Source organism: Megalobrama amblycephala, linkage group LG15 (genome assembly GCF_018812025.1).
Source record: "Megalobrama amblycephala isolate DHTTF-2021 linkage group LG15, ASM1881202v1, whole genome shotgun sequence".
Taxonomy (NCBI): Eukaryota; Metazoa; Chordata; class Actinopteri; order Cypriniformes; family Xenocyprididae; genus Megalobrama; species Megalobrama amblycephala.
In genome coordinates this window covers 1,294,387-1,320,912 of record NC_063058.1, presented here as the reverse complement: position 1 = coordinate 1,320,912, position 26,526 = coordinate 1,294,387, and the positions used below count along the sequence as shown (strand labels likewise).

The following is a 26,526-nucleotide window of genomic DNA, read 5'->3' as shown; positions in this document are numbered from 1 at the left end:
AAGAAGCAAATCTATGTCAAGAGAATGTAATTTGTTTTCCCTGCTTTTTGGTCCATTGGAATTCAGTACGATCACTCTCTTGTCATTGTTCTCTTTATGACCTCCCACTTCTGGTTGTAAACGAAAGCCGACAGCCGGTGTTGTGGGATATTCAGTTTTAGTGGCAGGTAACAAACTGTTGGTTATCTGTAGCAGTTAACTTCCTGTTGCCAGCTGCCGATTTTTCTCTGAACCCGTCTCTATTTCGAGGTTTAAACGTCTTTACACTGAAGATTTAAACAGCCGCATATTGTGGTAAGTTCAGAAGTTATTCTTCATGTAACCATGCAGTCATATAAAACTGATTTATGTTTTTGTTTCTCTTTAAATGGGATAGATCTTTTTATTTCAAAATGGCAGAAACGCTGATTAAAGTCAAAGTAAATCTTTTAATATTTACTTTTTTTTTTTTTTTTTTTATATTCTAATATTTGTTAAAAGTATTTAGTTTTTATATATAATTAAATATTATAGACTGATAGTCATGCATACATTTGATCCTGTTTTTTTTTTTTTTTTTAACATAAGCTATTGTCTTCCACCTGCACTTAAAATCCAAAAGAAAAAAAAAAGGAAATAATGACAGAGGAATTATCACAAGTTACAAATAGCCACGCCCGACCATATATTAAAATAAGGCAGATTGTGATGTTTCTAGATGAGCTAGAATTATTTTACATTTCTTCTTCTTCTTAAATCTAACTACTATTTGGTCAAACATCTTAAGACAATTCTGTGGTTAAGTTTATGTAACTGGGCCCAGATCAACTCAAGAAGTTTGAAATGAACACTTAACTGAGAAGTATTAGAAAGGTCATAGATAAGGAATAGATGTTTGTGAGGACATCAGAGGATTACTGTGGGAGGACGGGTGTTGTTGTGTTGCTGAAAAATCCAAGTTAAACCTGTTAAAAAAAAAAGAAAAGAAAACTGGTTTAACCTGTCAGCGTTCACTGGGCCGCTCTCCATTACTCCTGCTGGTTGTTTGAGGCCAGCAATCTCCCTCATGCTGCTCCAGACATCATTCACTTTGTTTCTCTGCAGCTTATCCTCCAGTTTTTGCCTATAGGAGTCTTTGCCCTCCTTCAGCTTCCGTTTGAGTTCTTTTTGTATGCGCTTCACCTCCTCTTTATCCCCTCTCCTGAAGACTTCTTTTTCACTCGTGATCCAAGGTTTATTATTAGGGAAGCAACATTCCTCGGTGGTGGGGATGGTTTTGTCAACACAGAAATTGATATTACCAGTTACACAGTCCAGCATAACGTCAATGTCATTCCTAAATGTATTGATTAAATGAGAACTACCCTAAAATATAAACACCGATCAGGCATAACATTATGAGCACCTTCCTAATATTGTGTTGGTCCCCTTTGGCTGCCAAAACAGCCCTCACCTGTCGAGGCATGGACTCCTCTAGACCCCTGAAGGTGTGCTGTGGTATCTGCACCAAGATGTTAGCAGCAGATCCTTTAAGTCCTGTAAGATGAGAGGTGGAGCCTCCATGGATCGGACTTGTTTGTTCAGCACATCCCACAGATGCTCGATTGGATTGAGATCTGGGGAATTTGGAGGCCAAGTCAACACCTCGAACTCGTTGTTGTGCTCCTCAAACCATTCCTGAATCATTTTTGCTTTGTGGCAGGAGCATTATCCAGCTGAAAGAGTCACAGCCACCAGAGAATACCGTTTCCATGAAAGGCTGTACATGGTCTCAACAATGCTTAGGTAGGTGGTACGTGTCAAAGTAACATCCACATGGATGGCAGGACCCAAGGTTTCCCAGCAGAACATTGCCCAAAGCATCACACTGCCTCCGCTGGCTTGCCTTCTTCCCATAGTGCATCCTGGTGCCATGTGTTTCCCAGGTAAGTGAAGCACTCGCACCCGGTCATCCACGTGATGTAAAAGAAAACGTGATTCATCAGACCAGGCCACCTTCTTCCATTGCTCTGTGGTCCAGTTCTGATGCTCACGTGTCCACTGTTGGCTCCATATGCAACAAACTGCGATGCACTGTGTATTCTGACACCTTTCTATCAGAACCAGCATTAACTTCTTGAGCAATTTGAGCTACAGGAGCTCGTCTGTTAGATCGGACTACACGGGCCAGCCTTCGCTCCCCACGTGCATCAGTGAGCTTTGGCCGCCCATGACCCTGTCGCCGGTTCACCACTGTTCCTTCCTTGGACCACTTTTGATAGATACTGACCACTGCAGACCGGGAACACCCCACAAGAGCTGCAGTTTTGCAGATGCTCTGACCCAGTCGTCTAGCCATCACAATTTGGTCCTTGTCAAACTCACTCAAATCCTTACGCTTGCCCATTTTTCCTGCTGCTAACACATCAACTTTGAGGACAAAATGTTCACTTGCTGCCTAGTATATCCCACCCATATATAGTATAGGATTTGCTGAGAACTGATTCTCATTTTCAGAGAGGTAATAGGCCTACCTTACATAAAAAAGAGAGCATACCCAGGGCAGGTGAAAGCTAGCCTACACAAAATGTGAGGCTAATGAAAAAATGAATACGCAACATGCTTAGCTTAATCAAAGTATAAGGGTAATGTTAAATAGCCATTAATACATTATAATAGGCTATAGAAAAGAACTGTCTCAGATAAGATAACAAAACCAACTTTGAAATAACACCTTAAAAAAAATAAAGCCAGAGATGAGGAGTGTTTTTAATTTTATAGAAATTAACTTTCCTATTAAGGGGCAATATTTGCCCCCTTAAATTGATTTCCTTTTTTTTCTTTCTTTTTTTTTTTTTTTTTCTTTTCCTTTATTAGGGCATCTGAAATGATAAAACACTATAGACTGTTACCAATAAAATTAAATCAGTGTCAACCAAAGCCATCTTTGCACTGCAGAGATGGCACTGAAGCTGCACCTGAAGTGGCATTTACGTAAATGTATCAATACACTGTTTAATGCTACCCAGAGGGCATAAATGCATTTACAAAGCAATTACAATTGAATAATTTAAAGAGACTAAAGTTTTTAATATAACTTTTTGAATATAGAAATATGAAATAAATGACAAAATGAGATGATATTTAGAATATTAAACTCAAGTAGATGGCAGCAATACATTGCCTTAATGAGTGAGTCCTTGATCATTCATTCAATCAATTCCTTCAAAATGCTGATTTAAAAGACTGCCCCTGCATGTGCATATTACTGTCCATTCTAAATAGTGTGTGAGATTAAAATAAGTGTGTCCCAAAGCAGCTGAAAAGAGTATGCCAGAAGTCCCCAGATGGCCTACTATTTCTAGTAGTAAATAAATCCATGCACACTATAAACGCTAATATTGCCCACAACCCATTGCACTTAGGAGGAGGATTCAGTTCAGACCTACAAACATGAATAAAAAGTGTTAAAAAACTACAAACATGGTGACGTGCATGAGCGACGAGGGGTTTCAGTGACTAATAATCAATATTTAACCTGATAAAAAATATATATATTGTTAGCAAGGTTCAGACAAACAGATGAAAAAAATCTGAATAAGTTCCAATGCTGCATTTAATGACAATCCAATGGGCAAGAATACAAACAAGTTCTAATGTAAACGAAAACCAGACAAACACTGCTTGATGGTAAGGAACTAATATACGCATAACTAAAAGACAAACAGCTGTGAAGATGATTGTGTCCATGGAAACTGAGTGGTGAGAAACTCAAAGGAACACATTTGACTGATGAAAACAAACTGTAAGTCCATGAAAATGAAAATAATATGACTGAAAATATGATTGGCAGATCATTGTGCTACTTTTTTTCTCTCCAATATGATAGAAAATGAAATGAAATTTGGAGGATGTTAACTGTGACAAGATGATTGACAGGCCAGTTTATGGTGAAAAGACGCACATAACTGAGCGTCTGTTAAAAATGCAATTTAATGACATGGCATCTACTCTTCTGCTACACACTCACAATTATGTACTTTTCTTCACAAGAACATGACAAACTGACCATCTCTTCCTCTTTACTTGTAAATAAAGATGAATGAACATTAGCTTATCTTTGGAAAAATTAACATGTAGCTACTGTACCTGATATTTATCCAAATTAATTGATAATGAATCAAGATTGGAATCAAATCACAAACTTATGAATTGAAATCGTAAAATTTGTGTCAACCACTAAGAACAGTAGCAGTCATTGCACCATGTAAACATTAACATGTTGTCACTAAACGTAATGAAATTATGTTGTTACCAAATGTCTTGACAAACACAATACACTTAGTGTGATGCAAGTTTTTTTATTTATTTATTTATTTTAACAAGTGAGAGTGAACTGTACTGATACCTAGCAAACGTTCCCCTGACCTTAATTCATGTTTCCTGTTTGGTTATTTTTGGGGAACCGATTCCTCTGCTAAACAAATGTTCTTTGTAGGTTTTAAATTGTTATTTTTTATTTAGCTGTGTATAAGTCACAGTATGTTTAGTTTGATGAGAAAGAGAATGACACAAAACAAAGACCTTTTTAAGATCAATTATTAGTGGATTCATCATTTTCTATCTTTGATAAGGAGGATCAGTGAAAATTATGACAAACAAATCCTGTGCCATTCAGTAAAGTTTATGACAAAGCTGCAGATGTCAATAGTTTCTTCTTATTCCTTCTTATGGAGCCTGATTGATTTAGTTTACCCCCTAAATGTTAATTAATGCATTGATTATCAAACATGAACTAACATAGTTAAGGCTGCTGTTATTCATGTGTGAATCCATATATATGACTCCTGTCGTAGTTAAGAATAGCTCTTCATTGGTTTGTGATTAGTTCATATCTTCACTAATCATGAGTTCATGTTGAAGTAAGTATTAATTCAGGTATGAGTACATGATTATTCATGTAAGTTTATTGTGAAGTGTTACCCTTTACACAGTATTAAAAGTTCACCCTAAATGAAAATTAAGTAATCATTTGCTCACCGTTTTTTTTCTTTCTTTTTTTTTTTTAAAGATGCAAAAGGATCACAGAATGATCCCATGCGACACGTGTTGTATATGCCAAGTGTTCTGGGGGTATACCTCAGGGTTTGGTGAAAAACAAACCAAAATTTAATGTATTATTTAAATGAAAACCCTGATTTGTGCTATCTGTTAGTGCTACAGTTCACTCCAACTCGGACAGTTGTGAGAAATCAAGACTAACAAAAATGCAACACAAAATACAATCCATGTGCCTTCTTCTCTGAGGTAAATATATCCAGGAACCAAGACAGACATAGTTTGTTCCGTAAACCTCTGTTTAATTTATAAAAAAAAAAAAAAAAAAAAAAACTGCTGTACTGAAAATCTGAAAACTTATTTTATGTACCATTACACCCTATTAAGGATATAGTGTACATGAACTTGAACTGGTTTACTTGTGTAAATGCAGTTATTATTTTGTCTTATGTACTATATGTAATGTTACGGCCCCGGTCTAGGTCAGGACCGCAACATAAATGACATGAATGGCTGTTTAAGTACTCATTTTTATTTTTCTTAGTTGATCTTTTGATCAATCTTTTTATGCAGTTGCAGAGTACCAACAATATCATAAGAGAAATAAACAAAAGAACTGAAGCAAATTATCAGGGGTGAGCAAATGCCAAAACAATAAAACAAACAACACTCTAACTTCCCATTAAAGGTGCCCTAGAATGTCTTTTTAAAAGATGTAATATAAGTCTAAGGTGTCCCCTGAATGTGTCTGTGAAGTTTCAGCTCAAAATACCCCATAGATTTTTTTTGTTTTAATTAATTTTTTTAACTGCCTATTTTGGGGCATCATTAACTATGCACCGATATATAGGTTGCGGCCCCTTTAATTCTCGTGCTCCCCCACCCCCGGAGCTCGCGCTTGCCTTGAACAGCATAAACAAAGTTCACACAGCTAATATAACCCTCAAAATGGATCTTTACAAAGTGTTTGTCATGCAGCATGTCTAATCGCGTAAGTATTGTATTTATTTGGATGTTTACATTTGTTCCTGAATGAGTTTGATAGTGCTCCGTGGCTAAAGCTAACATTACACACTGTTGGAGAGATTTATAAAGAATGAAGTTGTGTTTATGAATTATACAGACTGCAAGTGTTTAATAATGAAAATAGCAACGGCTCTTGTCTCCGTGAATACGGTAAGAAACGATGTTAACTTTAACCACATTTAACAGTACATTAGCAACATGCTAACGAAACATTTAGAAAGACAATTTACAAATATCACTAAAAATATCATGATATCATGGATCATGTCAGTTATTATTGCTCCATCTGCCATTTTTCGCTATTGTTCTTCCTTGCTTACCTAGTCTGATGATTCTGCTGTGCACATCCAGACGTCTAATGGTTTGAACATGAGCTGGCATATGCAAATATAGGGGGCGTACACCCCGACTGTTACGTAACAGTTGGTGTTATGTTGAGATTCGCCTGTTTTTCGGAGGTGTTTTAAACAAATGAGATTTATATAAGAAGGAGGAAACAATGGAGTTTGAAACTCAATGTATGTCTTTTCCATGTACTGAACTCTTGTTATTCAACTATGCCAAGGTAAATTCAATATTTAATTCTAGGGCACCTTTAAAGAAACTAACTTCCCTGTGCATCAAAATAAAGAAACCGAAATACAATGATATAACCTCACTCCTTGTCTACTCAAAAACAGAAGAAAAAGGTAATGGCCGAGTGGCCTACAAAAATAAATAAGGCACTCACTCCCTACAGCTTCACACGTGGTTTACAAACATGAACAGTGAAACATTGAAGTTCAGGACAAAAGGCTCTCGCAACACATGTGGCTAACAGCACTCTGTTAGAATGTAACTTGATTTAACAGCATTTTCACTAGAGCTTAACAAACAGGACTAACACATGAGCAATCATGATCAAAGAGAGACACACAGAGAAATGATCATAGCAAGCAGCAAAGAGAGTGGCAATCAGAGAAAGAGCGAGAGCAAAAGTGAGAGCACCCTCCAGCGAGATCCGGGGAATTTTTTAGTCCAGGTCTCATCTCTGGTCCAACCACCGGCAGTCTCTCATCAAGCCTGGGCCCAATCCTGTTAGTGAAGAGACAAAGGAACATATCCACAGCATACAATATGTCAGACGTAACAGTAAACATCTGTTATGTGAAAACTAGTACAGGGCAGAACTATATGTATAATGATTTTAAGCATTAACATTTTGCAGATTAAATCTGTAAATTAATCAATATAAATATAAAGTTCATTCCAGCTATACTATACAGTGTATGTATAAAATGTCATTTTGTTTGTCTTTTGTCATTATCACCAGGAGGAAGAGACGATTCTCCAGAGCCCAGCAGGTGTGTCTGTGAAGAGTAATAGATCCAAGAATCGACCCCTTTTGATCAGTAATTCCATGTCCTCTGGCCCTTGGTTAGTATGAACATGTAGTGGCTAATTTACTGTTGTGCATTTCAAGTGAATAATGATTTCAGAAACTCAATGAGATAATATCACTGTCTTTTTGACAGAAAATTTCCAACATGCACTGCATCCAACAGACTGGAAATCTGAAATCAGTGGATGATGTCCTTCAGAGAGCCAAAGGTCAACACAAAACCAGCATGAAGATCAAGTATGAGAACTTAGTTGAGGGAACCAATGTCCAGGAGAATGAAACCCTCCTGAACAGGATCTACACACAGCTCTATATCATAGAGGGAGAGAGTGAAGGAGTGAATGAAGAACATGAGGTTTTACAGATGGAGAAAACAGCCGGAACACAACACTCACAAGACTCTCCAATCTACTGCAATGACATCTTCAAAGCCTCACCTGAACCAGGATGTGACCAGATCAAGACTGTTCTTACTAAAGGCATCGCTGGAATCGGAAAAACCGTCTCTGTGCAGAAGTTCATTCTGGACTGGGCCGAGGGAAAAGCCAATCAGGATGTAGATTTCATGTTTGTGTTTCCATTTCGAGAGCTGAACTTGATCCGAGATCATCGGTACAGTCTTCACAGACTTCTGCTGGACTTTCATCCTGAACTTCAAGATCTGGACTCAAAGATCTATGAGGAGTGTAAAATTGTGTTCATCTTTGATGGGCTGGATGAAAGCAGAATCACACTGATGTTTTCAGATGCTCAGAAAGTTTCTAATGTGACTGAGACTTCATCAGTGGGTGTGTTGATGTCAAAGCTTATGAAAGGAGAGCTGCTTCCCTCTGCTCTCATATGGATCACCTCCAGACCAGCAGTAGCCAATCAGATCCCTTCCGAATACATCAACCGTCTGACAGAGATTCAGGGATTCAATGAGCCTCAGAAGGAGGAATATTTCAGGAAGAGAATCAGTGACAAGCATCAAGCCAGCAGAATCATCTCACACATCAGAAGAGCAAGAAGCCTCCACATCATGTGCCACATACCCGTCTTCTGCTGGATCTCATCCACTGTGCTTCAGAAGCTCCTGGAAGAAGATCTGAGTGCAGAAATCCCTCAAACTATGACTGAAATGTACATCCACTTCCTGCTGATTCAGATCAACAGGAGGAATCAGAAGTATGAAGAGAAAGATCCAGAGAAACTCCTGCTGTCCAACAGAGAAGTGATTGTGAAACTTGCTGAAGTGGCTTTTAAACAGCTGATGAAGGGCAATGTGATGTTCTATGAGGAGGACCTGAGAGAGACCAGCATAGACATCACTGACGCCTCAGTGTATTCTGGGATTTGCACTGAGATCTTTAAGGAGGAATCTGTGATTCATCAAAGGAAAGTCTACAGCTTCATTCATTTGAGCTTTCAGGAGTTTCTTGCAGCTTTCTATGTTTTTTACTTCAATTTGCACACTATTATGGAGACAGTGACCTTTTTTGCACTGCATAATTTGCTCAAAGGAGCAGTAGATGCAGCCATTAAAAGTGAAAATGGACAGCTGGATCTGTTCTTGCGGTTCCTGCTGGGCATCTCACTGGAGTCCAGTCAGAGACTCTTACCGGATCTACTGACACACACAGTGAAAAGCTCAGAGAGCATCCAAGAAACCATGCAGTACATTAAAGAGAAGATCAAAGATGGACATGGACTCTCCACTGAGAGGTCCATCAATCTGTTCCTCTGTCTGTTGGAAGTGAAAGATAAGACTCTATCCAGAGAGATTCAGGACTTTGTAAAATCAAACAAACACTCAGAGAAGAAACTCTCTCCTGCTCACTGCTCAACAATTGCCTACATGCTTCAGATGTCAGAGGAGGTACTGGATGAGCTGGACTTCAAAAAATACAATACATCAGATGAGGGTAGAAGAAGACTGATACCAGCTCTGATCAACTGCAGAAAAGTGCTGTGAGTTTATGCACAGTTAAGAGACAAAAGTTTATATATTAGGGCTGTCAATTGATTAAAATTTTTAATCACAATTAATCACACATTCTTTGTGAGAAAAAAAAAAATCACTTTTTTTTTTTTCCAGAATTCATAGTGTATAGTATGTGTACAATACAACAGCAAAGAGCTTGTTTACATTTAGTATCCTCATCCATCAAAACTTCACTAGCAAGATGCTGGTTTTGCTTCATCCAGCTGAGAAACATAGTTTTCGTATCATCTGGCCATACAGTAGTGGAATGTTTTGATGTTCTGTTCAGTCTGTATTTTACACGGCATGATGTATGAGGGCTCGAGCTTTAGAAGCAATTTAGTTTTAACCAAAAGTTTTAAAGTGAAACTCACACTGGAATAAATAACTTACTGAGAACACAACGTGAGTGTATATTCTCTCTGCCATCTATTATGTAATCAGTCTGGCTTTCTTTACACTGTTTTAATGAATTAGCTTACTGGATCATTGGACTGAAAACTTTCCAGGAGTGTAGTGGCTTAAAATGATCTGATCGCAGACAGAGAAGCAAAATTGGGTTTGAATAGAAATTTCTGCCTACCAGGGTTACAAGGTGCTTGCGCAATGAATCAGTGAATGAATCAGTTAGGACCTGTTGTAACAAATGTGACAAACCTGATATGAATGTATTTATTTTAATCTTTGCTAAATAAATAATACATTTTCAATATGAAAGACTATTCATGAATCCAACTTGTATACATGCTAAGCTCTTTCTTTCATATTTTACAGCAGCAGTTGTTCTGGTTTAAAAAAAAAAAAACATAACTGACTTGTTTGCCTGTTGAAGATGCCATGAAACTGTTGTGTTCTGCTCTTTTTCAGTCTTGCTGAATGTAATCTGACTCATCAGTCCTGTGGAATTGTGTCATCAGCTCTACAATCCCCAAACTGTGCCTTGAGAGAGCTAGACCTGAGTAACAATGACCTGCAGGATTCAGGAGTAAAGCTGCTCTCAGACAGCCTGAAGAGTCCAAACTGTCAGCTGGAGATCCTGAGGTGAGCAACATTTGATTTTTGATATCCTGGATCTTTGTAATTCAAGATTTGAATGTTTAGTGCTAATAGTGATTTTAGGGATCCAAGCACAGGAATGGAAAAACTAGATAAAAAAAATAGTTTGTCAAGACAGACTTTGATGTTGGATTGAGAAAGCCGAAGTAGCTTTATCACATACTATCCATCCTAAATAGTATTAACAATTAGAATTAGTGTGTTCCCGATCATAGTATGAAAGGGAACACATTGGAAAGAGTATTCCAATGGTACCCTGATGGTGTACTAATTTGAAGTGTAGATCTGTGCACACTCTAATGGTTAATACTGCTCACAACCCATTGTGCGTTGGACGAGAATTCGATAGAACTACAAACTCTAATACAAAGTTCTGTCATGAAACTCTAGATTGCGCAGGCTAATAGGTCCTTAACTCAACCTGCTTGCAATCATGTCATTCTTTATAGGGCACAGCTGACTGGTTCTTGCTGCATCAGTAGCCAATGAGTTAGCGTTCTCAACCTTCAAATACTTGGTTTGCATTTGCCTTAGCAGTGCACTTTTAGAAACCCTCCAGCTTCCCCAGCTCCACCTGTATAGATCTGCTATGGGTAATTCATGTATGCTTGTGGCAATCAGAGCGGGGCTGAGAGCCGTTGGAACGGAGCGAGGCTGCTGTTGCGAGTGCTAATGAACACTGGCCTCGAGTCTCACGGAGGAGTTCGGAAAGATAAAAAGAGGAGTGATGATAGTGCAAGACGAGAGAGTTCCAGGCCTGGTCCCCTCCGTTCCCATGGCTCTCGGCCCCGCCCTGCTTGCCACAATGCTATACTGTACAGCAGCAGCATGTCTTATGTCTCACAGCAGTGTAAATAGATCGATAGATCAATGTCAGATTGATAGACAGATAGAAAGATTTCATAGATTAGTAAGAATATTTAATATAATGGAAGCTTACATGAGTCTAAAGGGTTTTTTGGGTGTTTAAAGGGTTAGTTCACCCAAAAATGAAAATTCTGTCATTAATTACTTATCCTCATGTCGTTCGACACCTGTAAGACCTTTGTTCATCTTTGGAACACATATTAAGATATTTTTTGTAGAAATCAGAAAGGCCTCCATTGGCAGCAATGACATTTCCTCTCTCAAGACCCATCAAATGTACTAAAGACATCATTAAAAAGTCCATCTCACTACAGTGGTTCTACAATAATTTTATGAAGCGACGAGAATAGTTTTTGTGCGAAAAAAAAAAAAAAAATAAAAAATCAAAATAACGACTTTATTCAACAAGTTCTTGTCTTCCGTCTGGGCTTCTGACGTGAACTCATGAAGCACGCATGCCCGAGAATATGATGTAGCGCTGCCGTTCTGACACATGACCCGGAAGCGAGGAACTTTGTTTACAAGCAGAGGAAGACGCGCCGTATCTAAGCTGTTGAATTCTACATTGATCGTTCTGTACATCAAACATCTTCGTAAATATGTCAGTAGATTTCGACGAAGAGGAGGACTTGCATTTTTTTGCCCAACCGTACTTATTAAAACCTGAATATACAGAAAGTGAACTACAAGAGATGGAAGCGGCTGCAACACAACCACAGCCACAAGCTTCTGGAAAACAGAGTAATGGATATGTAGTGGTGTAAATGGTTAATGGCAAGCCATGCCTACTGAACAGGAGAGCATGCACTGCGTCGATTGAGATATTGTCATGCCACATCTCTAGAGATTGGACAATTCTGATAATTCAGCAGATGAGACAACACATCGCTGCCTTACAGAGGATCCTGGCTTTCCACCACTGCAATGCAGTGCAGACTCGCGGCATACCGGGTTGTACTGGAGTGGATACTCAAAGATGAAAAACTGGGAAGATGCAACAGACAAATTCTACCATCTTGTGTTGTTCGAGCCATACGGGCAAGATACCCATCGTCATCAGGAACGTATGTGGGTTTCAAGGAAGCCGAAGAAGCATTCAGACTAATTTAAACAAAAGAACAGCAGAACAATACAGTTTTTCTACATCTTTTATTTATTATTATTATTATTAATGTGCTTGTATTAGTAATGTTATAATAAAAATAAACAAATAAACCTAAAAAGGCTTTTGTATATCTGTTACAGTATACCAAACAGGTTATGTCGAAGCTGCTAGGACAATTTTGGTCAGATTATGGCTTTACCATCACTATAATAGATAAAATTGTTTTTACTCAAATTTTTACATGCATGTGCAGCTGGCATTTCACTAAAAGAAAAATATAACAATATAAGAAAAATCACAATAACTATTACTGTATGATTGACAGTCATTTATTTTTGAAACTTTGACACATGTTTTGCAACAGCTGCTTCCTTGTCCGGTTTGGGTTTGCAATATTGCATGGTTATTCAGGAAAAGAAACTTGAGAGATTGTGTCCTTGCAAACTACAGTGGGGTCATTGTGCCGCTCCAGTACTTTTTGAACTACCTCATCCCTGAATTTTTGTTTAGTGGGTTCGTAGATTTTTCTTGCCAGCCACTCTTTGGTTTGCTTGGGATAGACAATGTTATATCGAGGAACACCTATAAAAGCGTAATAAATAGTCAGAGGGCAATAATTATATGTGTGTGTGTGTGTGCATTGTGCATTTTGTGGTGGAATCATCACTTTCATGTAGCTGACTACTTACCAGAGGTGGTTGTGGCCTGTTGACGGTGTACATTTTCGTTGTGATCTAGGACAGCAAGTTGAGTACGAGCTGTCATCGAAGAGTAGTGAAAATGTAGGTTCTTCCGACAGTATTTCAAAAGAACAGAATGGTACACCTCAAGACTGCCAGAGAAAACAAATGGATTTTATAATGTTAACCTTTCCATATTAAATCTAATACATTTTTGTAGTAGTAACTTGGCTGTATGCTTGAATAACGCCATTTGCTCAGGTCCTTCAGGAGATTTTAATGCAAAACCAAGAGAAGACAGTGTCCAAAACACTGAAGAGTCCTTTCGTATCCAACGTTTTCTTCTCTGCTGGTCAGGAGTGAGGTCATCATGGGCACACTGATGTTGCTGTCCATCTTCTTCCCAACTGTGTACTCCACAAATGTGATGGAGAAGTGATTTCCACTTCTCTGTCAACACCTGTGTAAAACAAATTACAATGTAAATTTTGAAAAGGTGTTGTCTATATCAGATGTACATTAGAAGATATTTCATAACATACATCGGTGTCGCAGCTGCAGGATGCACATGCATACCACAAATGGTTGCATATACTTTTAATCCAAGGTTGGAGGTCTTGATTCTCTCTTTTTCTGGAAACTGACAGTAATTTTTTGAAGAACCCTTAAAAAAAATTATATATATTACACATTATGAAGTTTTGGGGCAAAATAATCAGCATAATGCATACAAACGGAAGTCATAATACATTTATATCAACCTGTTGTTTACACACAGCAACAATTTGGTACTGCTATAGACATTAAATAAATAAATATATACATACATATACACATATACACACACACATGTAAACAAGTATAACAAGTTTTAGTAATGCAAGATGTACATACCCTTCACTACATTCCAGATATCGAACTCATCATGAATTTGTGGATAATCAACCCTCATCAACTTTAGTATAGACGGGGATCAGTTCATAGTCATGACTTTGTCAATTCCCTTTTCCAAAAGAGAGTTTAGACCTCTCCTAAAGCCTAGGGGCTCCATTGAAGCAGATCTTGATGCTTCTGTAACCCTTTTTTTTAGAAAAGTTAAAAAATATATACAATTACATCTTCAATTGTGGTTAGTGCTTTTGACTGAATCGTTTCTGAACAGCTCCATCACATGGGACTCATTGACCATTCATTTCCTTTCTTGTTGGTATTTACCATTTTCTTCATCTTCCTCTGTAGTTGTGGTTGAATTAGAGGTAGAACTTAGGGGAACAAAACTTTGGTCCTTCTTGTCAGATGGAGGATCCAGGGACAGCATGCTGACATCAAGACTGAGATCTTCTGATGAGTCTTCAGCATGTGTTTGTTCACCCTACATGATGAAAAGTAATGAATCAAATTGTATGGTTTGAATAATTACTATGAAAAAAAGAATAGTATATAACTTGCCAATTTACATTGTATTGACTTCATAATAGTTCAGATATGATTTATACCAAATACAAAATAAGGACAGTTTAATTATAAAAAGTACACTTACTCTTTTATAGGACTTTGCGGCAGATAAGGCATAGTATGTCCCTGATGTTGATGGACGTGAATGCTGTTCAGCTGTATGTGGACTTGATAGCACCAACATAAGTTTTGGTGTAACTGCACACTCATGTTCTCGTTAACTTTGGATGCTCTGTGGTTTAACTGGGGTTGACTGGGGTACACCAGCTAAATATGCAGGCAAAAATAATCCTTCTGTGACTGTGTTTTCACTTACATCACTAACTTCTGGGAGGACACTGATAAGAGGTGGACCTGCTGACTGTGGGTCCTGTGTAGGGACTGCTAACTGTGGGTTCTGACAGAGCTGTGATGGATCATTCGTAGTCTCATGTTACTATAGTAACTCGGATGTACTTTACAGAATCATGTAAAGCATTATAACAATAATATATTTATTTAAAAATGTGAAGTCATATAACTACATTGCTGTATCGTCACTTTATCCCTCAACGATCTCCCCATGACGATTCCACTCATACCTCTTTGTTTTGTAAAAACAGGCTGGGCACAGCTGTTGATTTCAGATGTAGTTGAGTGTTTCCTTGACATGGTTTGAAGTCGTCTGGTGAAAAATGTTCACTGCACAACTTCAACAGCTTTACGTATTGAAGCTGTAAATCAACATCCTGATTAACAGCCAGCAGCCATAGCTTCAGTCGCTCAGAATCATTCGATGGGAAATAGTGAAATGTGAGCCCTTCATTTCGCGGCTATGATAAGGCACTTTTACATGCACTTATTTGTTTCTCACGGTTCAGGCATCCAGGAAATGCACACTTTAGCACCATTTTGAGCACTACATTAAGCTGGATGTCAACCGCCTTTAAAAAAGAAGAAGAAGAAGCAGGTCAGTTCGTTTGGTAGAGAGATCCACATGGTTGAACTAACGCTACCTGGCTACTCATTTTAAGTCCTGTTTTGAGAACTCGTAGAGTTTACGCTCAAACGTGAGTATTGGCTGACTATGCTAATGACTTGGTGTATTTGTAATGAATAATGACTGATGTTAGCTATTTTGCTTTCTTTTGTAGAAAGAACTTTTTCATCTTATATATCAGTTAATTTATATCATTATTATATTCATTGCATGTCTCTGGGAAGCGAGTAGCGTGTATCTGTGTATTGCCACGATGTAGCAAGGCTACGGTGTGTGGCCTTAATCAACACGGCGTTAAGGTCAGCGAGTCACCGAATGCCATTGACTATCTTCACTTCTCATTCACTGGTTTATTGGATTATATCATTGCATTGCTCTCAAATAACCTTGTGGATTGATACTCATCTCATCATAATCATCATCATTTCAGCTCATCTAAAGTCTGGACATTGACAATAAGTTTCATTTGTTATATTGACTCATTTGAGCAGAGACAAAGACTGCTTGTTTGTTTATATTGTTTATTATATATATATATATATATATATATATATATATATATATATATATTCACTTGTGTGAATAAAATAGGGAAAAATGAATATTTGTTTGATGAAGTGGTTTTATGTTTCAGTACTGGTCGTTGTGGCCGCTCACAAAATGGCGGCCACAACTCAAGTCACAGTTGATCTTCATGAGCCAAGTCAAATCACGGCTGATCTTCATGAGTCGAGTCAAGTCACCATTGATCTTCACGAATCCAGTCACATCACAGTTGATCTTCGTGAGTCAAGTCACCGTTGATCTTCCTGAGCCAAGCCAATCACAGTTGATCTTCATGAGCCAAGTCAAGTCACAGTTGATCTTCGTGAGCCAAGTCAAGTCACCGTTGATCTTCGTGAGCCAAGTCAAGTCACAAATGATCTTCGTGAGCCAAGTCAAGTCACCATTGATCTTCGTGAGCCAAGTCAAGTCACAGTTGATCTTCTTGAGCCAAGTCAAGTCACCATTGATCTTCGTGAGCCAAGTCAAGTCACAGTTGATCTTCGTGAGCCAAGTCAAGTCACCGTTGATCTTCTTGAGCCAAGTCAAGTCACCGTTGATCTTCATGAGCCAAGTCAAGTCACAGTTGATCTTCATGAGCCAAGTCAAGTCACAGTTGATCTTCATGAGCCAAGTCAAGTCACCGTTGATCTTCCTGAGCCAAGCCAATCACAGTTGATCTTCGTGTGTTAAGTCAAATCACTGCTGATCTTCATGAATCCAGTTAAGTCTCCGCTGATCATCCAGAGCCACGTCACGTCTCTGCTGATCATCCAGAGCCACGTCACGTCTCAGCGGATCTTCCAGAGCCTCGTCACGTTTCAGTGGATCTTTCAGAACCTCGCCACATTATGTCTGACACCCCAGAGTCACGTCTTGTTGCAGTTGTCGTACCACAACCCCCCTCTGTTCTGTCAGGGTAACCCCTCAAGCATCAGAGGTTTGCATCCAGCATGGAGGATCCACCACTGGTGTCAGTATGAACAGCTGGATTCCATGGATAATATAATTTTGCAAAATAAACATAATTATTTTTATTTATAAATAACTTTACCTTATCTTCTCCTGTAATTTGCACTTTATTCAACTTGCATGACAGATTTTCGTTATGTTGTCAATTTTCTTTTTAAGATTACTTTGCATCCAATCAGTGCCAAAAAAAAACAACAACAACAACAACAAGAGCCACTCTTTATTTTTACAGTAAATAAAAGTCTTTATTTCTGTTACGGTTACTTTTAATTGGCATATGTAGATAATAATTCTTATCACCATTCATTTAGATAAATCATATGTTTTATAATTTTAGTTCTGATCTGCAATGCTAATTTCTTGAAACATTTTTTCTAATTTCTTTCACCTTCACAACATTCACAACATTCATACAAGTCCCTTTATTATTATTTGGGGAAAGAATTTTCATACATATTGTCCCTTTTAGGGCTCATTCATGTATTCTTTGTCCCTTTTGCAGGGCTAATTCATTCATCCACTCTTTCTAAGTGGACAACGAATGCACCTCACCCCATCGAATCACACTCAAGACACAGCCAGGGAGGGCTATGCACTCACTGTCCACAACAAACAGAGTTTATTTTCTTATACAGCCACAGTCACATATATACTCACACAGACGCTCACACAGACTACATACACACATAAATGCAATTTTCCTATTCTACACTCCCTTGAGTGACCTGTTAGTTCTGATCACTTTTTTTCCTCACTGATAACACTTCCTCAACACAGTGAAGAACAATATACTACAGGATTTATCCGTACTATCCATGCAGACCTCTGTGATTCACTTCCTCAACACAACAGAGTGATAGGACTTAGGACTTCCTCATATTTTATGTGCGCTTCCCTATACTTTAACTTTTACTTTTATTTATTTACTGCCATCCATCAAGGCCTACTTGACAGTAAACACAATGCATGCAATCCAATTAATTCTTCTGGAATCAAAACCCATTTATTGATTTTTGTTCTTTAAATTTGGAGGAGCTTTGTAGTGTCCTTACCACCACGGGCAGACTCTGAACAATGCAAATGTAACGTTTGTCACCTTATTTCCCCGCATAGATGACACACAAGAATCTGAGAAACAATAAAGTGTATTTTATGGACAAAGAAATACACTGCAAACATAAACCATAAACCGCAGCAGTATCAGCCATTTTCTGCTGATTCACACACAACCCGCAACAATTCCATGCAACAAAACAACAAAGAATATACAACAAAATCACATACCTGAGAAACAATAAAGTGTATTTTATGGACAAAGAAAAACACTGCAGACATAAACCATAAACTGAAACAGGAAAAACATCAAATGAACAAACTCTGTATGCACTTTTATCACATTTTTTAACAGTAATCAGGACAGAAAAGAAACACGCATACCCGCAGCAGTATCAGCCATTTTCTGCTGAACTATGGTAAGCGTAAAAGGACAAAATAATTACTGTCTACAATTTATTATCCACTAGGAGGCACCAAAACACCATTTGATTCAACTTTCCCTCTAATTTCATGTAATTAAACGAAATGAATATTGTTATAATTAACATTCTTTTTAACTCCGTTACACAAACTAAGCAAAAACTGCTTACCTTTATGTGGCCACCTATTTTGTGTTGCTCATCCAGCTGATGTTGGTTCAGCTGAATAGGGTCGTCCTTCTCTGGTAGTGCAGGATCTATGCTGTGGCCTCTCTGTTACAGTCAAATCGAGAAAATAAAAGGTTCAAAGTGTCTGGCAGTGTGCTGTCTGTAGAACTTATGGCTGTGTTGCTGTCCTTGTAGCCAGTGAAAGACTTTATCCCCTGTTATGACATGGTGTGAAGTGACATAAGATGGCAGCACATCTAGAAGCAACGGCCCTGCACTCAAGTTTTGGCAGTCATTCTAAATAAAATATTGGTAGCCATGTCCAGTCAGGTCTATGTTTTTGAGTCTTCACTTCAATTCTTAATCTTCTGGTTAAGATTATCTGATTTTGTATATCTGTTTATCTGTTTTGTGTGTCCTTAGGTTGTCTGGCTGTATGGTGACAGAGGAAGGCTGTGGTTATGTGTCTTTAGCTCTGAGTTCAAACCCCTCACACCTGAGAGAGCTGGATCTGAGCTACAATCACCCAGGACAATCAGGAGTGCAGCTGCTCAACCACAAACTGGAGGATCCAAACTATAAACTGCAGATACTCAAGTATGTGGGGCAATATCAAGATTATTATTACTGCTATTCTCAGTTGAGATTAAATAAGTGAATGTGCATGTGTTGAACGTCTGTGTACACGTACAAGACAAATGAAGTATACTTTGCAAGGCTGTGCGTTCGACTTCGCATACAAATAAAAAAAGTATACTTGCTGTTTAATTGTCTGTGTACGCATTGATGTACTGCATAAAGTGTGTTTCTTGAGATACATATTCAGATGAGCTGAATCTCTGTGGAACCTTTTATCAAAGCTCTGCAACCAGCCGCTTAACCATCTGAATCCAGGAAAGTTATCACTCTGCTTTCGGGTCGAGCGGGCCAGTGGGGTACTGCTGTTGGGAAAGAGGACATCCATGCTGTAAATCATTAAAGAAATGTTCAGAAGAGATGAAAAGGGTGTTCAACCACACTGCTTATGGTAGAGAGGCAGAGAGGCATTCTGGCTGATCTTCATCCGGGTCCACTAGCATGGGAGTCGGGCATTCTAACAAGGAGGCTAAAGACCGCAGTCTCTAGTGTCAGTTGCCAGAGTGCCTCTTGAGTTCAGGGGAGTGAGGTTTACATGCACAGCTCTTGTTACACTCCTGCTGTTGAGCTTCAATTCAACATCTCTCCAGATTCTGAACCCATGCAGCTTGGTCAGACATGAATGTTGAAGGAGAGGGAGTGACAGAGAGCCCAGGGTCTGTCTCTACTGCAGTGCTGAGGGACACTTGATATCTTCATGTCCAGTAAAAACCAAAGCCTGTTAGTAGACTTGAGGTTATTGATCACGCCTTTCGCATTCATGGCCTCCCGATGAACGGGGTCTCTGGCGGTACCCCAGTTTATTTATAATTTTGGAAGGAGTTTTGTTGGTTACTGGTGGCCACTGTTTTTCCTCTGGTTTCCATCCACAGAGCAATGGTCAAACAGAGCGGGCCAACCAAGACTTGAAGTACACATTGTGATGTCTTGCTTCACAGAACCCGTCCTCATGGACTCTCATGGGTTGAGTATGCACATAACTCCGTCTACGGGCCTGTCACCATTGAGTGCAGTTTAAGGATCCAACCATCATTATGTTCATCACTGGAAACCGATGTTGCAGCCCCATCTGCTCACATCTTTGTCTAAAGGTGTCAGCATATCTGGTGAAAGGCCAGACAGACATCAAGGTTAAGGCTGATCGCCACCGCTCGAAACCTCCCCTTTACATCGTCAGTCAAAAAGTGTGGATTTCTTCCAGTGACATTCCTCTCCACTGCATTTGTAAGAAATTAGCTCCCAAATTCATTGGCTCATTTCCAAACACCAAGATTTATTAGTTATCATCTAAAACTTCCTCCAGCGTACAGGAGAATTCATTCAGTTTTTCATGTCTTCAAATTAAAGCCAGTTTTTCTCCTTAATCCACCTGCTCCGGTTCTTCCATCATTGCATCTTATAGACTGGGAACCAGTATATTCAGTTCATCATATTCTGGACTTGAAGCGGAAGGGACGTGGTTTCCAGTATTTGGTGGATTTGGATAACAACCAAGAGTTGATTTTAGGGGGATTCTGACTCATTCAGTATCCATAGCAACTTGTCAGCTGACGAGTCTAATCAAGCCTGTTGCTCATTTGTTCTCCCCTATATATACCTCAGTGTGTGCATTAATTCCTTGCCAGTTCATTGGTGTAGTCTCACTGTATTGTTCTCTCATCTAGAGTTTATTGTTGTTGCCCCTTTCTCTTTGTGCTTCGATTTTATACCACGTTGGATTCCCTGTTGTTCACAAACCAGTCTGGGTTATACAGATAGGACTGTCCAACTGATATTTCCTTTTCAAATGCATCGTCTAATAAGCCTCATCATCTGTGATATGGATTTATTTATCATAATCCAGGACTGTTGTGATTGTTTTCACTGTGGACTAAATAAACTCTATGTTTAGGTGTGACAGGTTTTCTGTGTTCAAAATCTATTTAGTTGTGTGTTTAGTCACTTGGTCTTGAATTTATTGTCACTGAGTTATGGATGCTGTTGGTTTTTAAGCTGATCTGTCTTTAGATCTCTGTAACAATGAGACTGCTATTAAGTTGATTAGACTGTGTCTTAAGAATTCTGTATTTGGCTCCTGTTTTCCATTTTTGAATGCCTCATTTTGAGAAATACTTATTTATATAAGTGCTGACTAATGTTTCATTGGTCTCTTTCTAGTTTGGATCATGGGGAACATTTCAGAATTCAACAAGGACTGAGAAAATGTAAGACTTTTCTTTCTTTTACTTACACATACCTTAATAGATAGAAGATCATTTTGTAAAATCCAAATAAGCTATACAGATCTTTATTGGAAAGAGTTTTAACAATGTTTTTCATGCTTTTATCACTAATTGTTTACAAGCGGGAAAGAAAATCAAATGTCAATTAAACTTCTTTAATGTTTAAATATTTTTATATGTTCATACAAATATTTACACAATATAAATCTCCTAGAAAAAAAGCAGTTAAAATTGGCAGGATGTTTCTTTTTTTGCTGAGTACACACACACACCGCTCTAAAACTTCTCATATACTTCTAATCTTCTTCTTGTGTTCAGATGCCTGTGATCTCACAATGGATCCAAACACAGCACATGTTAAACTCTCTCTGTCTGAAGATAAGAGAAAAGTGACACACGTCAAAGATCTGGAGTCATATCCCGATCATCCAGAGAGATTTGAAAACTATGAGCAGGTTCTGTGTGGAGAGAGTCTGACTGAACGCTGTTACTGGGAGGCTGAATGGAGCGGGAAGGGGTCTGGTATAGCTGTGACATATAAAGGAATTAGCAGGAAAGGAGGGAATGACTGTTGGTTTGGATACAGTGACAAATCCTGGAGTCTGTACTGCACTGCAAATGGATTTACTATCTGGCACAATAATATGAGCAATAACATTATTGCCCCTTCACCGTCATCTAACAGAGTAGGAGTGTATCTGGACTGGTCTTCCGGCACTCTGTCCTTCTACAGCGTCTCTGACACACACACACTCACACACTTACACACATTCAACACCTCATTCACTGAACCCCTCTATGCTGGATTTAGGGTTTATGATGCCTCAGTGTCTCTGTGTCAGATTTAACAACCTGCGGTTGGTCTGTGTGCTTTCATTTGACCACGGGCGGATCCTGGACATTCTGGCACAATCACACCATGACACACTGGCTTATTATGCACAGAGCAATTTTTAACACCATTGTAGGGGATTTTACAGTAAAAGACCCAAGGACCAGATATGATGAATGAAGGAGTTTGTAGGCTGCCCTCTGTACATTCACATTTCCACAGTAATTATACCAAGTCACTAAGTTGTGTCATTACTTAAAGGAAGACTCCACTTTTTTTGAAAATAGGCTCATTTTCCAACTCCAACTTAAACAGTTGAGTTTTACCATTTTCGAATCCATTCAGCCGATCTCCGGGTCTGGCGGTACCACTTTTAGCATAGCTTAGCATAGTTCATTGAATCTGATTAGACCGTTAGCATCACAATAAAAAAAAAAAATGACCAAAGAGTTTCGATATTTTTCCCATTTAAAACTTGACCCTTCTGCAGTTAGATTGTGTACTAAGACCGACGGAAAATGATAGATAAAACTCAACTGTTTAACTCTAGGGGAGTGGGAAAATGAGCCTATTTTCAAAAAAAAAAGTGGAGTGTTCCTTTAAGGTTGAATGAGTCTGATTGGTTAAGAAATCCCAGGATGCCAGTTGTTCACCTCACTAACACAGTATTTTGCACACACACAGATACACAGGATACAGAGCTTCTTCATGGTTGAAGTTGGTCGAGCTCTGGCTCTAAATAGGATATTTCCCCAAAACATACAGATTAGTTGTACTTTTCTCTCAGTGAGAGGTACAGACAATATTCATCAATATTCTCCAGTGATTGAAGGTGAAAAGTAAAGTGAATGCTTTAACATAGCTTGAAGTCATTCAAATCATTTAATATTTAGAAGGATAAATATTGATTAATGACTTGATTATAAATCACTTAAAGGATATACTTTGAAGTGGAAGTGGATTTCGGAATCCAACCCTTCACCACTTACTAACAAAAATATAACAGAAACATATATGCTACTTATTTTTTTTTTAATTAAAAAAAGTCTTTGACATGTAAAAAATTCTTAGTGCCACATCAGGTTTTAAACAGGCGACACACTTTTACTTGTGGCAGAGTCGGAGTACTGCAGGTATTTGGAAATCTAAGCAATTCTTGCTCCTCCCCATTCTCAAGTACAGGATTTGGATGTTGATTGATCATCTTAAGGCAGGAACACACCAAGCCGACGGTCGGCCGTCGGGCAGTTTTTCTTCATCGGCCGACTAAGTTTCCTCAGTGTGTTCCACACCGTCGGTTGAAGTTGGTCCTCGACGGCTTTTTTTCGGCCGATTTGACATGTAAAATCAGAATAATACAGAACTCTGACTGGCTGTGTAGTATAGCAAACCAGTCAGTTCACGAGAATATAAGCAAAAGTTATGAAAGCCAGCAAATAAGTCATGACGGCAGAGACAGAAGGTTGTTCCAATTTTACGTCATCTTACCTGAGCACTCGAATGCACGAATATTTTCATAATAACATGAGCGGAGTGGAATAAAGAACATGATCAGCATGACTGATATTCAAAACGGTAAGCAAGCCCTGCTTTATTTATGGTTTGTATTCATGCAGTCATAGTTTCGCTTTCCGTTTTTGAATGACGAATATAGACAAATATATCTGCTTAAATAGACAGATATCTCATTTATACGCAGGCGCAGAACGCGTGTGCTAGTTGACAGTCGGCTGAAGTTCTTTCGGTGTGTTCAAGCACATATTTTTTCCCAGACGCAGCCGACGTGAGCCAACCCCGCAGTCTGCTTTCGTCGCCACTAGTTCGTCGGCGTCGGCTTGGTGTGTTCTGGCCTTTATATGCTAATGGAATTAATTTCAAGATCATTTGAGATTTATAGATTTCACATCTAGAAGAGTTTCTCTGAATCACACATATACGCATTTGAAAAATGTAGACAGGAAGCAAAATGAGAGAGAGGGGGACGGGATCGGGACAGGACCGTGACCCAGGCCTCGAACTCGGGTCACCGAAGTGCACCAACGCTATATGTCAGCACGCTGCCCACGAGGCTATCGGTGCCGACAAATGTAGAACAGTTTCTACGCAACATTTTATAAATGAGGCCCTATAGGTGTGTGTAATGAACTGCTTTGAGACTTGAAGGTTGAGGATTCAAACACAATATTTATTAATCAGAGGGTAATCCACAATCATAATCCAAAATCCAATATGGATCGAAACACATGCAGGTAGGGATGGGTAGTTCGACACTCAGTGTTGACACGTCTCGAGTTTTCGACACACACACTAGTGCTCTGAAACAGTGTTCCGGAGCATTGCTTGAAATGAGGCTGTCAAGTGTCCTGTGAAAATGAAGCTTCGTTACCTTCATCGGGCTCAAACAAACTAATATTTTCTAAAGCTGGGGATGTGATTAGTAATAAAGGAGCTGCTTAAGCTCCAGCACAATGAAACAAATAATATTCTTGAATAAAAATATGAAATTGCATTTGTATTTGTGCATTTTTTTTTTTTTAACAATGTGCATGTTTGTGTTGTTTTGTAAGGAACAGACAAAAAAAGGTGCAATGAAAAAAAATCACATAGACCTAATTTATTGGTGTATATTAAACATTCTATTTATAAGGTGAAAAGATACAAGTTTGATGCGAGTAAAAATGAAGAACAGAAAGTCTATATTGTCATTGTATTGTACATGCAAAATACAATGAAATTTCGCTGCACACACACGCCATCATCTTTCTATATGGTTATTAAATATACAAATAAACCTTACATCCTTACGAACAACACTGCATGACACCAGTGGTGTAGTAATTTTTATTGACCACCAGATGGCGAAGTAGAGCACTGTTTCAAAAGCTTCGAAGCACCAACGCAGTTTGTTGTAACAGCCTCACTGCTTCAAAAGCCTCGTTCGGCACATCCCTACATGCAGACAGTCCACACAAAAAACAAAACAAAACAAAACCAAAGCATGGTACACAGGCAAAGAGTAATCCAGAACATGGGGTAGAAACAACCAAGACATGAGAAGACATAAAAAGGCTCAAAAGTTAATCAGATACAGACATGCAAGACCTAGCAAAGAGTGACTGAATGAAGCAGGTTTATATAGGCAGACACTAACCAGCAAAGAGCAACATCTGAATGTAATCATGGCTGATTAGTCTTTGCAGTGGGTTATGGGAAATTAACCCTGCGTCTCAATCAGATCCCTAGGTCGTGAATCAGTATATCATGTAAATAAGTGGCTGATTCCCTGATCAATGCCCTGACTACTGAACTAGGGAGCTGATTGAGACGCACCCTAAATCCATGATAGTGAGGCAATAGTCCGGGGTGGAGTGCCCTCTGGTGGCCATCAAGGGCACTCCAGGTGAGAGCGTGCATGGTAAATTTTGAATTTTTACACAGCTCTTTTCCATACAGGGACAGTTTAATAAAATTAAAGTTTAACTACAGCCTACCATAAAATCAGTCTATACAACACAGTGTGCTATGGTATCAGAACACTTGGATGTAGTGCAGAAGCAATGGTGCCTTTTTAGTTTTAGCTATTTGTCCTTTGTGGAGATTGAGAGCACCTGCTTACTTCTGTGATTTAATTGAATAGAGCTTCAACTGAATAGAATTTCAATTGTGGAACAGAGTATAAAGTGCTGGTCAGTGCTGGTGGTCCAACATATTCATGCTGTTGTAAAGCAAATCAGAGCTGGTGAAGCTGGTATTGCGGGGGTTATGGGAGTAGGACAGCTGTCTGTATGTAAGCAGTGTTTTGGGGATAAGCATTGTTTTTGCTTGCATATTTCTATATTTAAACACAATAAAAACAATATATGATTAAAACATGATTTATTGCAATATATAATTATAACTTGCTGATTTCTTTTGCTCCCTCTGCTGAAAGTAGAACTGAAAATCTTAATTGTTTTAGTTATGAGGATTGTATTTTCTTTAATATGTGCATCGAAATTACAGCTAAATCTGTCTGTGACACAAAATAGAATAAATAGCTGACAGGCTGAACTTTTTTTTTTTTTTTTGCCTCTTACCGGTGTTATTTTTCATTTTCTTTTCCAGCAATGTGAACTTTTCCATTCTTCTTGTCCTTGGCTGCACCTATTGG

The 26,526-nt window shown here is 38.7% G+C and overlaps 1 protein-coding gene and 1 long non-coding RNA gene across 2 annotated transcripts; one reads left to right on the top strand and one right to left on the bottom strand.

Annotated features, from left to right (window-relative positions):
* Positions 1-94: 94 nt before the first annotated feature.
* LOC125247247 (NLR family CARD domain-containing protein 3-like) lies at positions 95-24,885 on the top strand. The gene is made up of 7 exons (XM_048158508.1): positions 95-294; positions 7,355-7,458; positions 7,557-9,373; positions 10,254-10,427; positions 19,110-19,283; positions 21,480-21,526; positions 21,863-24,885. The coding sequence occupies exons 3-7, from the start codon at positions 7,569-7,571 to the stop codon at positions 22,390-22,392; spliced, it is 2,730 nt and encodes a 909-aa protein (XP_048014465.1). The 5' UTR covers positions 95-294; positions 7,355-7,458; positions 7,557-7,568; the 3' UTR covers positions 22,393-24,885.
* LOC125247329 lies at positions 12,255-15,319 on the bottom strand. The gene is made up of 3 exons (XR_007180062.1): positions 13,637-15,319; positions 13,104-13,554; positions 12,255-12,996 (listed from the first exon to the last, which is right to left on the bottom strand). It is a non-coding gene; the product is annotated as an uncharacterized LOC125247329 (long non-coding RNA).
* Positions 24,886-26,526: the final 1,641 nt, after the last annotated feature.

Excerpts from the sequence above, each read along its gene's own strand:
- LOC125247247 (XM_048158508.1), top strand. The coding sequence starts at position 7,569 with ATGCACTGCATCCAACAGACTGGAAATCTGAAATCAGTGGATGATGTC. Across the intron at positions 10,428-19,109 it reads TGTCAGCTGGAGATCCTGAG|GTTGTCTGGCTGTATGGTGA; the intron begins GTGAGCAACATT and ends GTGTGTCCTTAG. Across the intron at positions 21,527-21,862 it reads TCAACAAGGACTGAGAAAAT|ATGCCTGTGATCTCACAATG; the intron begins GTAAGACTTTTC and ends TCTTGTGTTCAG.